The sequence below is a fragment of the Amblyomma maculatum genome, chromosome 1 (assembly GCF_055883805.1).
Source record: "Amblyomma maculatum isolate TAMU_Amacu chromosome 1, ASM5588380v1, whole genome shotgun sequence".
NCBI classification, from domain to species: domain Eukaryota; kingdom Metazoa; phylum Arthropoda; class Arachnida; order Ixodida; family Ixodidae; genus Amblyomma; species Amblyomma maculatum.
The window spans coordinates 8,370,942-8,387,604 of NC_139344.1; the positions used below are offsets into that span (position 1 = coordinate 8,370,942).

At 49.2% G+C, this 16,663-nt stretch overlaps 1 protein-coding gene across 1 annotated transcript in view; it reads left to right on the plus strand.

Annotated features, from left to right (window-relative positions):
• Nucleotides 1-16,355: 16,355 nt before the first annotated feature.
• Nucleotides 16,356-16,663, plus strand: part of LOC146201605 (uncharacterized) — a 51,519-nt gene continuing 51,211 nt past the window's right edge. The window contains exon 1 of the mRNA XM_084598675.1: nucleotides 16,356-16,506. Within this exon, the coding sequence (XP_084454801.1) occupies nucleotides 16,437-16,506 (70 nt within the window). The 5' untranslated portion in view covers nucleotides 16,356-16,436. The remainder of the gene's footprint in view (nucleotides 16,507-16,663) is intronic.

The window sequence follows — 16,663 nt, forward strand, 5'->3', positions numbered from 1 at the left end:
TGTCTGAAAATGAGATAAGCGATATTTCAACCGTCTTCACACTTGAATAAAAGCCTTGTCTGTCGTCGGCATTGCGGAAAATGATTCATTGGGGTGGCATCTCCCTCAACATGATAATTTATACGGGATCGCCGTTTTGCATCATCCCGAGAGAGGTATAAGCATCCATTCATGATTAAACTGCGCGAAAAAAAAAAAACATGGACAGAGACAGAAAACACGTACACACACATCAGCGCTCTGTGTGTGTACGTGTTTTCTGTCTCTGTCCGTGTTTTTTTTTCGCGCAGTTTAATCATGAACGACAAGCACCAACTAGCCCGCCAGAAAACCCTTCTTGAGTATAAGCATCGTCTGAGCTGCCCGCGTTTGTTAAAGTGCAAACAACTCAGCTGCTACCTGAGAAAGCTGCCCATTCTTGGGGAACTGCATGTACAAGCGCACTTCGCGGGGAAGACAGTGCCTGCTATCCTGATATTTATAGGCTGCTCAAGCCCTAGCCTTTGCGGGAGGGACTTAATCCAAGCGTTCTCTCTTCTGCCGTCTAACTTCCTTGCTATGATAGAATCCCCTACAGGAATCTCGAACAGACTCCTGGGTGCTTTTTCGGGTCTTTTTCAACAAGGTGCACGATACCCTACGCCCTTCGTGATAAATGGAAGCAGAATTACACCGCTTAGTAAAAGAAGGAATTCTATCACCAATTACACATTCTGAATGAGCAGGACCAAGCGTGCCAGTTTTGAAGAAAGAAGGAGCCATCCGCATCTGTGGAGATTTCAAGACTACCGAAAATGCAGCCTGCACAACCGAGCAATACCCACTGCCAAACATAGAGGACATTTTTGCGTCACTTCATGGGGGATCCTTGCTCACCACACTGGATCTCAAAGACGCCTACAATCAACTTCTTTTGGAAGAGGAAGCGAAAACACTGGCCGTACTTAACACGCAAAACGGGTTGTTTTGCTACAATCGGCTTTTTTTGCAGTTGGTTCGGCTCCCGCAATTGTTCAACGGCAAATGGAGACCATCCTGGCAGGCCTTCCTGCCGTGCAAGTGTACTTAGACGATGTTTTGGTGGCCGAACAGCAATAAGGTGACGACTCGACCCTCCGTGACATTCTGCGCAGACTACAAGAAAATTGTGTTAAGCTGATGGCAGACAAATGCCATTTCCGCAAAAACTTATTCGTCTACTTGGGCCATCGCATCGACAAGGATGGCTTGCATCCACTGGACAAGAACCTAGCTGTGATACGCGATTCACCGCGGCCGACAAATGCGAGTGAGTTACGTTTCTGGGTCTGCTGTCCTACCATCGGTTCCTCTCAAACACGTCCACAATGTTGGCTCCGTTGTATCGGCTTCTTGAAAGAGCAGAAATGGCAGTGGGAAACCCTACAGGAAACCACTGACCACATAGTTAAGTCTATTCTTCTGAGGTCACCACTGCTGACATTTTTCGACCCCAACAAACCAGTGCGGTCGGAATGCGATGCGTCACCATCGGATGTAAGAGCTGTAATCTTTATCCGAGTGGAGAATCTAGACAAGCCCGTCGCTTTCCGTTGGCGCACGCTAACGCCCGCCGAGCGGAACTATTCACAGCTCGAGAGAGAGGCTCTGGCATTTGCTTTCGTAGTAACGAAGTTAGAGACTATCTGCTGAGCCGGGAGTTTGTGCTATAGTAACGGACCATCAACTGTTAATGGGACTTCTACAAGAAGATCGATCGGTGCCTCTAATGGCGTCAGCACGTATTCAAAGATGGGCGCTATTCCTAAGACAGTAACGCTACAACATTCAATATAGGCCCGGGAAGCAAAATTTCAACGCCGATCCACTCAGCCGTTTGCCCGTGCCGACCCCAGATGTCTGTCACGAGGGAGCATTACCAGAACACTCGCTCTCAATTGAGAGCCTTGACAGCTCTTACGTACCGGCTAGAATCTTACGGGCACTAACGAACGCAGATGAAGATCTCTGTATTGTACGAAACTGTAGTCAATGGATGGCCGCAACGACTTTTGCTGTGTCACAGTCATCTTCAGCCTTATTTTTGCAGGCGACGAGTTGTCGAAAGCGGACGACCTGCTCTACTGGGGTCATCGGATTCTCGTGCCTCGCAACGCTCGGTCCCCCATGCTGACGATGCTGCATCAGTCCCAACAAGGCGCATTTGCCATGAAAAAGTTGGCTCGGACGCTATTCTGGTGGCCTGGTTCGGATGCTGAGATTGAAAATCTGGCGTGTTCCTGCATCCCCTGCACACATGCGCAACCAATGCCATATCGCGAGGCTCTAATCAGTTGGCTAGAAACGGGAACCAAGTGGTCACGGCTTCACATCGATTACGCCGGGCCAACTGACGGACGTATGTTGCTGATAGTCGTCGACTTGCACACCAAGTGGATCAAGGCACTCCCTGTCCGGTCGTCCGCCACTGAAGTCACAATTGCGCGGCTTCGCGAATTATTTACTCGTTTTGGCTTGCCGCACACACTCGTGTCAGATAACGGGCCTCAATTTGCAAGCCAGCAGTTTTTCAAATTCATCACTGACAAGAGCATTGCGCACCTACGCAGTGCTCCGTATCATCCACAATCCAATGGCCTTGCGGGGCACCCTGTTCAAACCATAAAATTCAGCCTTTCCGAGGTGTCGGCTCTCAGCGACCTCGAGACAAAACTAGCGCGGGTGTTACTCGGCTACAGACGCATCCCTTTGACGTGCGGAAAGTCACCCTCTGAAATGCTGCTTGGTTACTAAGATAGACGCATGTCTGCCGTCAACATCTGGGAGTTCTACACAGCTATCCAGGTTCCAGTAAGGGGATCGAGTGTGGGTCCGCAACTTTGCCCAGGGGAGGAGCTGGTGTCTAGGTATCATCAAAGGCATCGAGGGCTCTCGGCTGGTAACGGTTGACACTCCAGAGGGCTGAATCCGACGTCATTGCGACCAAATTAACCGTCGGGCGTCTTTGTCGCTCAGGGCATTAAAGACTGAAACGCACAACTCTGCTCCATCCAGTCCAAGCAGCACAAATCGTCGCGCCTCACCGCATGGTGAACAACGCATCCTGGAGTCTTCGGGGCACAACGACGCAGTTCCAGTGCCTATGACATCACCGCCTGCTGAGCAAGCTACAAGTGTCTCTCCTCCACCGGTGTTGCGGAGGTCAGCACTACAACGAAGGCTGGTGCAAAGTCTGCAGCTTTAAAGAACAGAGGAGGATGACATGACGTGGTGTATGGACACGTGTCCAAAGTGATTGGTTCGTTTGTGTGACGCCATCAGGCAAGCTACCTGCATATAGCTTTGTGTCTGCGAAAATAAAGGCGCTCTGCGTTCGCCACGTAACGGGCTCTGTCACTTTGTCTGCCGTTAGATCAGTTGCAGGCATCGAAAACGTACCCGCACGGCTAGGAACGTTAATAATGGCATCATGCTCGCGTAAAGCGTCCATGCCGAGTATGCAGCAGTGTTGCAGCTGGCGACAAAGGTGCAAATTTATCAAAATGATGACATGCCTTGACAGATTGCAGGTTGCTTGGACATGTTCCCAGTGCACCTACCTCTTTCAGGAGAGCTCATCTCAGATGCATACAGTAAAACAGTAAAACACTGCCCTGCAGTCTGGCTGATCAAGTGAGATTCTTTATCCGTGCGCGCTTGACAGCCATTGATATTTCTCGGAAAATCTAGTGATTATGTGTTTGACCAACAAAGGTTGAATTGTCGATGGTTACTCTGGCAGTGCACCTTCCTATCGGTGTCATAAGGTGACCGCCAGCAGTACGAATTTGTATCCCCAGCCATTTAGTTTTGAGCTTGGAGAGCGCCAGCATTACGAATTTGCGGCCCCAGCTACAGTTGTGGCCATTCAGTTGTGGCCTTGGAGAGCCGATCCTCGAAATTCTTACTAACTGAGAAATCCCCTCCGGTGTAGTCTAAACCGGTCACTGAGCGCCGTCGACGAGAAGGTCGTCGCTAACAACGTGATCGGCATAAGGTGAATTCGGAGATCCGGTTTCATGCTGCGACGGCATCGTCACACCATCGGGCTGAATTATTATGGGGGGAAGGGAGCGGGGGTCTTCGGGACATCGATTTTGTTCTTCAGCAACCTGCCCCCCCTCCCCCCCCCCTGACGTCGCCGTCTTCAGTTGCCCGGCGTGGGCTTGGTAACCTTCGCCTCAGCGCATCAATAACATCACGGCGGCTGGGTGTCTGGTAGCGCACGGGAGAAGGCGACTGTGGACTGCCGGTCGGAGAGGTTGCGCGGGTTGCTAGGCAGCTATTCTTCGATTTCGGGTGGTGTTCGCCGAACAGGGGACATGGGGAATCACGAGAAAAAACCCTGAATACCGAGTTCACGGCAGGGAAATTGCGGTAGAAGTGGCCGAGTTCTCCGCAGTGGTGACACGAAAGCCACTGGCGAGGAGTGCGCGAGATATCTGCCTTCCGAACCGGTGGCTGTATGACGGAGCCCTACTGGGATGGCGGCTGGTAGGAAGGCGGATGAGAGAGCGGATGACAGCTACATGTGATTCAAACGAAGATGCTGCGCGGAAAGCATCACGGGCCGACGGAGGGCTGCTGCGTAGCTGATGGAACGTGGCTCCGGCAACGACTCAGGTGCTTAAAATGTTTGCTGGATCTCTTCGCCCACGGCTTCAGTGACAGCCACGGTAGTCGGATTAGGCGAGCCGACGTGGAACTTGAGGAGCTCCTCGCGAACTACCTCACGGATCGGCTCAGGCAGCGTGTTCTGTGGCGCCGTACAAAGGGGTCACACAGCTGAAGGGCTGAGCGCAGGCAGACTTAGTGCGCTGGCATCGTTGCAATGAAGAAGTATCCCGCAATGAGGGTATTCATTGATGAAGTCCTCGACGGTTTGATGTGGGCTGAGAACCAAACGAGTGAAAAGGGGTTCTTTTATGCCCTGCAACCGGGGGCGCAACTTCGCTGATTCCATCATGTCGGGATCAGCCCGCCGACAAAGATAGCTCACATCCTCAGCGAACATGGTCATGATCTCGTTAGGTTGTTGCACAACAGATTCTAGGTGGCAGCGTGCGCGATCACGGCGGTCGTGGCTGGCAAAAGTATCCCGCAGCTGCTGGCAGAAGGAATCCCAGCTTTGAAGACTGGCCTTCCTATTCTTATACCACGATTTAGTGCAGTCTTCAAGCTCGAAATAGACGTTGCGCAGATTCTTGACAGGGCTCCACAGATCGAATTGAGCCATTGAGAAGGTACCATCATACGAGAGATGGTACCTTCGTTAACAATTGTATAATGATGACGATTTCTTTTTACTTTTTTTGTCCATACTGTATATATGTATTGTCGTGACGCTGGGGCTAAGTCGACCCGGCCTTCACTTGGTAGCGTGCAGAGACTCCGGGTTCATGAAGGATTGAATCTTCGAAGTAGGTAAAATATTTACAAGCAGGTTTAATGGCACTTTGAGAAAACTTATTTACATGATTATTTACACGAAAAAGAAGGGTACATCAGCAAAATGGCAAGCGTTAAGAGTTCATAGCGAGAAGCGACTGGATGAGCCGTTTACCCAGGGCTCAGAGCGTCATTTCGTGCTCTGCAATGTCCTTAAAACCCCCTATGTCCAGCCCCTCTCTGAAGATGCTGACCAACCAGTTCCAGGGCACGCCCCTCAGATATTGGCATCCAATCGAACACATCACTGCGCTGATGGTCTGATGCACTGACTGGTCCGGGATTGTTTCGTTGGGCGTGGTCACTTGTTGGCGGGAAGAGCTTGGGAACGGCGAGGAGGCACATTTCTATTCTTCAGCAAAGATCCGGTAGGCTGGTTCCGGTAAGTGGATTTTCTTCTCAGAAACCCAAGTGCACGTGCGCGCCACATACTGCTCCCAGCATTGTCCCTTTCCAGCAATTGCAAATCTTTCCTGCATTCCCGGGAAATCCTCTAATGGCCGTAATCACCTTGCTCCTTTCTTGTCCTGTACGTCAGCGGACGTGTCACTCTGTCGTCTCCTTTGGACAGTAGGCATTCCTCACTGGACAACAGCGCTTCTCGACGAGAAGGGTGAACAATTGAACGAAAGCACTTCCAGCTATTTCCCGCAGGGGATATTTCTTGGTATTTTTCTAGACGTTCCCTTGACAGGGCCAATTTGGCATTTGCAGGGTCTCAACATAGCAAAACAGGCTTACAAAAAAGGATTCATGGAAACAAGCTCACTTAGAGCCATTGTACCAACAGCACATATCCACAGCACTTATCCATGCCCACAGGCGAACAATAGAGCACGCAAATGCGGATGATGCACGGTCGTAACAGCCTCATCCCCCGCCAGAAGAGTCTCGGAGGGCAGCAGTCACAGCTGCTGCATGAAGAGACGACTTAATGGCCTGCACATGAATGCTTGAAGTCGTAGGCCAAATTGCTTGAGCTGTCTGAAACTCAACCACATGTCCAAGCAAGCACTTGGCTCCCGTCTGAAGAGACCAGGTTAAAAGAAAACTGCCATCGTTGTTCGAGAAAAGCCCACACTCAAGACGTTCTGGACCCACGTATGCCTAGAAAACCAAACGTGCTGCTTTACATAGTCACACATATACAAGCGCACGAAAAAAAGAAAACCTGATTATCAATTTGGATACATGGTGAGGAACACCTCGGACCGCTTAGAAACTGCGGCTAAGCGCGTCCGCATTCCCATTTAATTTCCCCTTTTTGTATCTTATTTCAAAATTGTACTGCTGTAAAATCAAGCTCCACCTAAGAAGGCGACTGTTCTTCGATGTCGCAGTTTGCAGCCAAGCCAGGGGACAATGGTCCGTCTCTACGGTCAATTTGGCCCCTCCAAGATAGCACTGAAATTTTTGAATGGCCCATACAATGCAAGCGCACTCTTTCTCTGACGCGCAATAAGCCCTCTCTCTAGAACTCAGTTTTCTGCTCAGGTAGAGCACGGGGTGCTCATTACCGTCGTCATCTCTCTGGCAGAGAACAGCACCTAGCCCTCGATCACTGGCATCACACTGGACCGTGAATTCTCGGTCATAGTCTGGAGCTCGCAATACCGGAGGGCTAATCAGCACAGCCTTCAGGTTTACGAAGGAGGCTTCCTTTTGTTCGTCCCAGACTACATTTGTCGGTTCTGTCTTGCGGAGAGCGTCGGTCAGAGGGCTAGCCAAAGCTGAATAGTTGGGATGTAGTGATTGTAGTATCCCGTCAAACCCAGGAATGCTCGAATTTCCGTCTTCGTGCTCGGCCGCGGGTAGTCTGCTACCGCAGAAATCTTAATCTCGCTGGGTTTCCTGAAACCTTGACCTACATTGTGACCCAAGTAGTCCACGGTCGCCCTTGCCAGGCAACATTTCTCGGCCTTTACGGTTAGTCCAGCTTGACGCAAAAGGCTCAGTACAGCTCTTAGATGTACCATATGGTCCGCCCATGAGTCGGAAAAAACCGCAATGTTATCTAAATAAGGCACCGCGAATGTTTCACACCCCTTTAAAACCCTATCCATGAGTAGCGAAAAACAAAATGGAGCATTTTTGAGCCCGAAACTCATCATTGTTGGCTGGTAGCCGCCCGTCGGAGTGACGAAAGCCGCGTATCTGCTGGCGCGTTCTGTGAGCGGTACTTGCCAGTATCCTCGAGTAAGGTCCAGCGTAGTCACATAGGCCGCTCGACTGACCTGTTCTACTCTCTCCTCGATATTCGGAATAGGATACACTTGATCCCTGGTGAGAGAATTTAGCTTTCGGTAGTCTACCACAGGCCTAGGGTCTTTACCTGGAGCTTCTACTAAGATCATAGGCGAAGCATAATCGCTTTCCGAAGGTTTTATTACTCCCAATTCCAGCATGCGAGTTACTTCCCTATCCAGAATTTCTCTTTGCCTTGGAGAGAATCGGTAGCACCTTGATAGCACTGGCACGTCTGAAGTCAGCTCAATATCGTGCTCAGTCAAATCAGTTCTGCCTGGCCTGTCCACGAAGCAGGCCTCAAACTCTGTTATTATCTCGCCCAGATCGGACAGCTGGGATTTCTTTAGTTATCCTATCTGCTCCGTCTTTTTGAGAAGCTCCTGTATCTTGGGATCATTGGCTTGCTCCAAAGCCAAGTCCTCTCGGGTTCCACTTAAAAGTCTCGTGAGATTACTAGACACTGACGGCAAGAGGTTATTCTCAAGAACGTCCTCATTCCGCGTCTCATCAAGCTCACTTTCAAGTTGACTTATTTGAGATGCCTCGCGCTCAAAGTTTTCTGACCTGCTATCTTCCGCATCGACCACTGTTTTAACTGCCGTTTTCTCCGCTGTGGCTTTTTCTGGAATGAGCAGTGTAGCTAGTTCTCGCGCCTTTGAACGTGTTAAGGCTTGCACAACTCTGTCTCCGAAAAGGATGCCCCTCTTTCGCAGTAGCATGTCCGATTTGTTGGAAAACAAATACGGATAGCACTTAGGAGGCTTTCCTGAAACGGCAGCCTCGGTTGTTAACTCGCCGAAAGGGCCCTCGATGACCACGTTCGCTATTGGCAAGCACACACTCTGTTCCTCCACTACCTGGCGGATCCATGCACGCTGTCCTGTATAGTCGGAAGGCGACACATACGCCGGATGGACAACATCCATCGTTGCGGCCGAATCGCGCAGTACTTTGCAAGGCTTCCCGTTGACTACTAGGTCATGCAGGTAGGGTTCCAAAAGCTCCATATTTTCATCGCAGTCACTGACATACGAGAAAGCAATCTTTTCTTTCCGGCAGTTGACGGCAATGTGACCCTGCTCATTACACCTAAAGCATGTGAGCGGCTTCCTAGCCCCAAGCTTGCTCTTTGTGTTCTGCGCGTTGGTCACTTCCCCAGTTTTCTCACTGCCGTCCTTTCTAGGGAGTTTGCCTGAAGAAACTTTCCTTTCTTCGTTTACAACTCTAGCAAAGTGCCTTTCCTGACGGTTATTCACACTGAACTTGGGATTGCGGGGCCTATCCACTGCTGGGTTGCTGAATTGTCGGCGCGAAGCATACTCCTCAATGAGTTCGGCAGCTTCAGTTGCCGACTTAATGTCGCCTCGGTCCTGTAACCAATTTCTTTCTTTTTCTGGGAGGCAGTTATAAAACTGCTCCAAAAGAATTCGCTCGACTACAGCGTCCCTATCACTGTAGGAATCTGTGCTCTTTAGCCACTCGCCCAAATTGACTCTTAAATTGTATAGGAATTCAGGGTAACTCTCGCCCCTGGACTTAGTAGCATTCCGAAAACGTTGTCTGAACGCCTCGGCGCTAAGCCTATACTTTCTCGGAAGGCAAGCTTTGCCTTCTCGTAGTTGTTCGCGTCCTCCTTGCTTAGCCGCGCGGCAACCTCCGCTGCCTCGCAGGGCAGAACCGTCAATAATCTCTGAGACCACGTGTCTCGCTGGAAGGACAGTTTTTCGCAGGTTCGCTCAAAGTTAGCCAGATACAGACCGATATCCCCTGATATCACATATGGCTGCATGTACTTTGACATCTTGAAATCTGCCTCCTTGTTGAGAAGAGGTACCGCTAGCTGGGGACAATTGTCCGACCTCTTGCTCAACTCTACTTCTAATTTCCGGAGCTCAATTTCTTGCTCCAGCCTTTTTGCTTCTCTCTCAATTTCACGCTCACGCCTCTTTTCCTCTTTTTCCCTCTCTTTCTTTTTTTGTCCGATGAGGTTCCATGCTTCACTGAGCTCCTCATCATCGGCTCCCAAATCAGTGATTGCCTTTAAAATCAAGGGTTTTCGTGCCAAACCACTTGTATCAATTCCCAATTCCTCACACAATAGCAACAGTTCCGGTTTCTGCAGCTTTTGTAGGTCCATGATCGCTCCGAGTGTCGGCTACTTCCAAAACAACTGTGCAAACTGCCAAACCTAAAGGCGTTTCAACACTCTTTACCAGTTCTAAAATCTAACCTGTTCTAGAACCTGGTCCACATCAGTAGAAAAGCCAAGCACTCACCCAACATGCGATCGATGTTCCGAGCTGCGCTCTTGTTGGCCGATTGTTGCGCCTGCTTGTTGCTTGAGATGCCACCTCCGATCACCAGATGTTGTGGCTTGTAGCTTCAGATGCCACTTCCGATCACCAGATGTTGTGGCTTGTAGATTCTGATCCACCTCCAATCCCCAGATGTTGTGGCTTGTAGATTCAGATCCCAACGCTGGTCACCAGTTGTCGGGACGCTGGGGCTAAGTCGACCCGGCCTTCACTTGGTAGCGTGCAGAGACTCCGGGTTCATGAAGGATTGAATCTTCGAAGTAGGTAAAATATTTACAAGCAGGTTTAATGGCACTTTGAGAAAACTTATTTACATGATTATTTACACGAAAAAGAAGGGTACATCAGCAAAATGGCAAGCGTTAAGAGTTCATAGCGAGAAGCGACTGGATGAGCCGTTTACCCAGGGCTCAGAGCGTCATTTCGTGCTCTGCAATGTCCTTAAAACCCCCTATGTCCAGCCCCTCTCTGAAGATGCTGACCAACCAGTTCCAGGGCACGCCCCTCAGATATTGGCATCCAATCGAACACATCACTGCACTGATGGTCTGATGCACTGACTGGTCCGGCATTGTTTCGTTGGGCGTGGTCACTTGTTGGCGGGAAGAGCTTGGGAACGGCGAGGAGGTACATTTCTATTCTTCAGCAAAGATCCGGTAGGCTGGTTCCGGTAAGTGGATTTCCTTCTCAGAAACCCAAGTGCACGTGCGCGCCACATACTGCTCCCAGCATTGTCCCTTTCCAGCAATTGCAAATCTTTCCTGCATTCCCGGGAAATCCTCTAATGGCCGTAATCACCTTGCTCCTTTCTTGTCCTGTACGTCAGCGGACGTGTCACTCTGTCGTCTCCTTTGGACAGTAGGCATTCCTCACTGGACAATAGCGCTTCTCGACGAGAAGGGTGAACAATTGAACGAAAGCACTTCCAGCTATTTCCCGCAGGGGGACATTTCTTGGTATTTTTCTAGACGTTCCCTTGACAGGGCCAATTCAGCATTTGCAGGGTCTCAACATAGCAAAACAGGCTTACAAAAAAGGATTCATGGAAACAGGCTCACTTAGAGCCATTGTACCAACAGCACATATCCACAGCACTTATCCATGCCTACAGGCGAACAATAGAGCACGCAAATGCGGATGATGCACGGTCGTAACAGTATTCTGTTCATTACACTGATTGAGCAATTTTTAACATGTAAATGTAGATTTCTTATTTTATTATGTTTGCTTCAGTTCATGCAATGTCACTGCACATTTATTTTTTTCTATAAAAGGTTCCTGCAGATTATGCACTGCTTATGTAAACATTTGCGACCGCTGTATGCTGTATTGTACGACTGCTATATACCTCGTACACAGGGGCTTGAACCTCGTCAAGTGAAGTGTTTTTCACTTTTGTTCGAGCCCCTACCGCTTTGACGGAAATAAAACTGAATTGAATTGAATTCGCTCAAACTGGTCGATCCAATTGTCCACACCTTCACCAGCAATGCCATGGAAACTGGGGGCACGTGGCGCTGCTGAAACAGCAAATGGTGTTCACTTGCCTGGACTATTGCAGAAATCTCGAATGGTCGGTCGGTTGGCGCCGCTTCAGGTAGGGGAGAAAATTCCGGCGCCAGACCTCGGAGGCGACGGCTGCACCGATGGACAGGAGTAGACACGAGCAGGAGCTTGTTGGGTCTCAATGAGGGGCTGCGAGAGTCCAGAGACAGAGTTTCTGGCCGCACCTCCACCAGTGTCGCGTAGATGTTTAGGTTCGTAACAAGGTTTTAATGGGGGTTGACCCAGAAGGCACCGGAGAGCAGGTCAAGAGCACCGAGAGACGGTCGCACACATCTTCAGCCTCTTCGCATCGAACGTCACGAGACCACTTCCGCTTCAAGTCGGCGCACGAGACTCGCGATGAGCAGCCGCCCAGCGGCCTCCATTGTACACACGGCTATATGTAAGAGGCTGAAGACCGTTGCTGAATATGTTTGCAAATTCCGGGATGCTCCAAATATGCAATAGGGCTATAAGCTGTAGCAGTGTTTATGAGAGTATTCATCGATATGGTATATGAAATTGCTGGCTCTGGCGACAAGCAAGAATTAACAAACTTCTCTACAGAATACGTAAAAGTAGAGTAAATATAACAAGCCTGCGCCTGGCACTGAAAAAATAAATAAAGAAAAATATCCCTGGTAAATGTTTATCAGCTATATGCTTATGTTGTGTTTACCTACAATATTATAATAATTCGTGACGGGCTGCTCTATCGCCGCAATTATCTTCACGACGGAAGGAAGTGGCTTTTAGTCATCCCCCGTCATCTCCGCGCCGAAATTTGTGCTGCTTTCCATACTGATCCCCAGTGCGCCCACGGCGGAGTGTTGAAAACCTACACGCGCTTGCGTCTACGCTTCTTCTGGCGTGGAATGTACCGCTTTGTCCGCCATTTTGTCCGCTCCTGCCAGTCTTGCCAACGCCGAAAAACTCCTCTCAAGTCCCCTGCTTCGTTGCAGCCGTTGCCCTGTCCTGCCCGTCCGTTTGATCGTGTCGGCATAGATCTATACGGTCCCCTTCCTACAACTTCAGCTGGCAACCGCTGGATTATCGTGGCAGTGGATCATCTAACCCGCTACACTGAGACATCATCATTGCCCTCTGCTTCCGCACGCGACGTGGCTGCCTTTATTCTGAAAAACCTGGTTCTTCGCCATGGTGCCCCTCGCGAACTGCTCAGTGACCGCGGACGCGTTTTCTATCAGACGCTCTTGAGGCTCTCCTGAAAGAATGCCGCATCATACACCGCACCGCTACCTCGTACCACCCTCAGACGAATGGACTGACCGAACGTTTTAACCACACTCTCGGTGACATGCTGGCTATGTACGTGAACACCGACCATTCCAATTGGGACCAAGTTCTACCGTTTGTTACTTACGCATATAACACCGCGACACAGGCCACTACTGGATTCTCTCCATTCTTTCTCCTTTACGGGCGCGAGCCACCCTGTACTATGGACACACTTTTTCCCTACCGCCCTGACGTTTCCGAATCTTCCCCGCTATCCGATGCCGTCACGTACGCAGAAGAATGCCGTCAGCTCGCCCGCTCTCTCACAACAGAAAATCAGTGGCAACAAAAATACCTCCGTGATACCGGCGAAGCTTCGTCATATCTCCCGGACATAGATAGATAGATGGATTTATTGAAAGGAAAAGGCAGAGAGGTTGGCCCGAATAATTCAAATCTGGCCTGCTACTCTGGTGTGGCTCTGGGTGCCCTCCACAACCCCTGGCCTTTCAAAGAAGTTCCTTGCTCGCTACCACGGGCCATATAGGGTCCTCCAGCAAACATCTGCAGTCAACTACGTAGTTGAGCCCGTCACGCCCTCTGCGGACTTGCGTCGCCGTGGTCGTGAAACAGTTCACGTGAACCGATTGAAGCCATTCTATGACCCCGCTGTGCTTTCCGCGCCATAAGTCGCCAGGATGGCTCCTTTTTTTTACCCGGGAGGAAAATGTACTGTGATAGTCAGCACTTCAGCCATCGACATGCACCTGTGCGTTGTGCGACGAAGACAAAGAAGAAGTACGCTGGGCTCGCCGTTGCAAGGTCCTGTCCTCACAGCTCTCCATCTGAGCGTCAATAAACGCCCTATTACATAAGGAATGCAGAACACCGGTCAACAAAGAAATAACATATAGAGAACTAGAAAGATACCATATTCCCAGAGTGCATGCCAATTATGGGAAAAGAGATCGAAACTGCTATCAGCCTCAGCTTTTCACAATGCTCCGTTTTCAAAGCTCCCAATTATGTTATTCCGTGTACAACTCGACGGATTACGAACATTCAATTTGCCCATGGGATAATTCTATGTTGATGTAGGCCTCGGGAGTATGAGAGGTCGTATGTGTTGCGGTGTAGTTGCTTGCCTAAATTTCTATTTATGATGATGTGTATTCGCTCCTATAAAGCTTGAAAATCGTGTGGGAATGTTAAATCCTAGAGCATTACGTACCCTCTTGCCAGTGATTCGCATTTCACAAAAATTCCTATGAAGATGCCTCTCACAAATTTAGGGATTACTTTCCGATTTCTCGCTCCTCTGGTGCTAGCGCCGGGACTATGCGTTCAATCCGATTTATGACTATTTTCAAGATTTTAATATTTCGACCAGAAAACTATACTATTATCTTCACTCATAATTGTCCTATATTTTCTCGCGCTTTTTGCTGTTTTTTATTATTTACAATGATTTCAGTATTTTTTTTATATTGTCAAGACATCTGTATTAAAGCGTAGCTGTATACCTGTACCATCCAAGGAAATTTTCGCGTCGTTGTCGTTAGCAAAAAACGCCAGGCTAGACATTGAATGGAAACAGCATGCGTCCTTAGAAATCATGCAGGCATACAAAATACAGCTCCACAAAACAAGAATCAAAACCACATGATGGACAAGGCGCCTGTGAAAAATGGGAGCACCGTTCGATACGCTCCGTCCGATGATTCTCAAAGGGGATGACGTCATTCGAAGCCCTCGAGTAAAGGGCAAACCGCATAATGTATGATAACGGCGCCTGTAAATAATGCGAAGCTCGTTCCTTCTCCCCGAGTGTGTTTCCCGGTAAATATTACGGTTGCGTAAGCTACTCCGAGTTGAAAAGTGCCCAGCAGCATAGATCTCGTTGTGGCATCATCGTGCTTTCATGAGTAGCATGCCATCGTGGTCTGGCCGCGGACGACAACAGCATCAGCACAGCTGTAAGCACGCGCAGATATGATTTCGTGGCTGCTGAACTGAATGCCGGCGGCGCGCTGTCCCGTTCCCGCCTGGCTGAGTGGGTCCTGCCAAACATATTTGCGGAGGCTCGACAAGGACTTATGTGTGATTCATCTTCATAACAGGGAGACCGATCTAGCAATTCATTCAGTTCATTCCAGGCTACCATGGGTCGACCAAGGATTGTGAAGACGCCAGAGCAGCAGCGTAAATATAATATTATGCTCGACGAAAAGAACAAAGCCGTGCGACGTCTCAGCGGGTGATTTGGTGTAGTTTTACAGCCTCACTGTCCAGCCACCTTCACAGTGTGGATTGGAGCCACAATATTTCCCCTTTCTCATCACTTGGTAATGCTCATATACGCTTAAACCGTCCATTTTGATTGCATCCCTTCAATTACTTTGTTTGGTACTGGTTACCAGACCATGACCTACTCCTACCTCGTGCGAAAGTGCCATATGTCTCAGTCGGCGATCAGTAACAATACCATATAACGCGTTTTTACCTGAGTGGCCTCGGAATATTCGTGAATTCGTATTTAGCATTCAAACTCAATAGAGCTCCTCAGTCACCCAAATCCAACTTCCTTGGACATCCCTTTTTAATTGGGAGGCAGCTGTAGAATACTGTTATGCACACGTTGATGGGAATGCTCTAAGCATCCGATGCGTTGCAAAATATTTTAAAGTTTCTGCTGCTGTCGCCACAAGTAGCTAAGGCTGCCACAAGAAACCACTATTGCGCGTTTTGGGCAATAAATAGAAGAAAACTAAGAGTTCCAAGGAAAGATAGCCGGATATATTGATTTTTATGGTCAAATCTCATGATAGGCGTAGAACCGTACATAGACAACATCCTGCTGAAAAATAAAAAAAATTTCATTGTTCAGAAGTTGTGGGTAGGGTGGCTCACCATGACGGGAGGAGGAGGAGATTACGAGGAAAAGGTCGTACCATTCCAACTACCCTTGCCGCCACGTATTCGCGGACATGAAAACAAATGTTTATCAAGTCTGGAGTTCTGAACGAAGCTAGCACATCTAATCCCAAATTTGCGTTTAAGCAGAGCGCGAGGTCTCTGAACATTTGTTACCCAACGATTGCCGTTGATGCCATGGGTAATAATTTTTTCGCCCTCATTGACGATATCTCACATGAAGGCTCCGTGGTGCTTGGAATGCACATTTTCCCTTGGAGCAATTCTTCATTTTTGCCACACGGGTAATAACACGAACGCGCTTAGCTTGATATCGTCTTTGATGAACGTTAACATTATTCTGCGAGTTCTCATCAGTTCTGCCCTTGTTTCTTCAAAGGCGCCTATTTTTTTCAAGCCCGACAGAGCGCTCCTTTAAAACTTTCCGCGTCTTAACAGTGGCGGCCGTGTACTCCTAGGTAAAAGTTGCTCGCCTCAAAAGCGGAACCAACTGTCTGAAATGAGAGCCGGCAAGGCGTTGCCATCTCCTTGGGTATTCGCTATCTCGACGCCGAGGGGAGGAGTTAAGTTTCCATGCCCAGTATCGCAGACCGTCCCTTGACGCAAAGCCCAAGAAGCTGTCTCAAACACGGCTCGCATTCGCGAATGACCCTTTAGGCGCTCTTCACGGCGCCCGAATTCCCCAAAAGCATGATGCCTCCATGGTTTCTCGTCCTGGCGGTTGTGTTCTGCTCTAGATTGGCGCTTTGCCAGGATATTGGTAAGTGGAAATTCGTTTTTCTTTGTTCGTTTTTTCTAATTGGTTCTTTGTGACAGCTGCTAATGATTGTTTACGCCGCCGTGGTTATTGTTTCATGTCGGCGATAACAATTACGGTTTCTGTTTTCGACCTGGTTGTTATCGGACAGCTATCATGA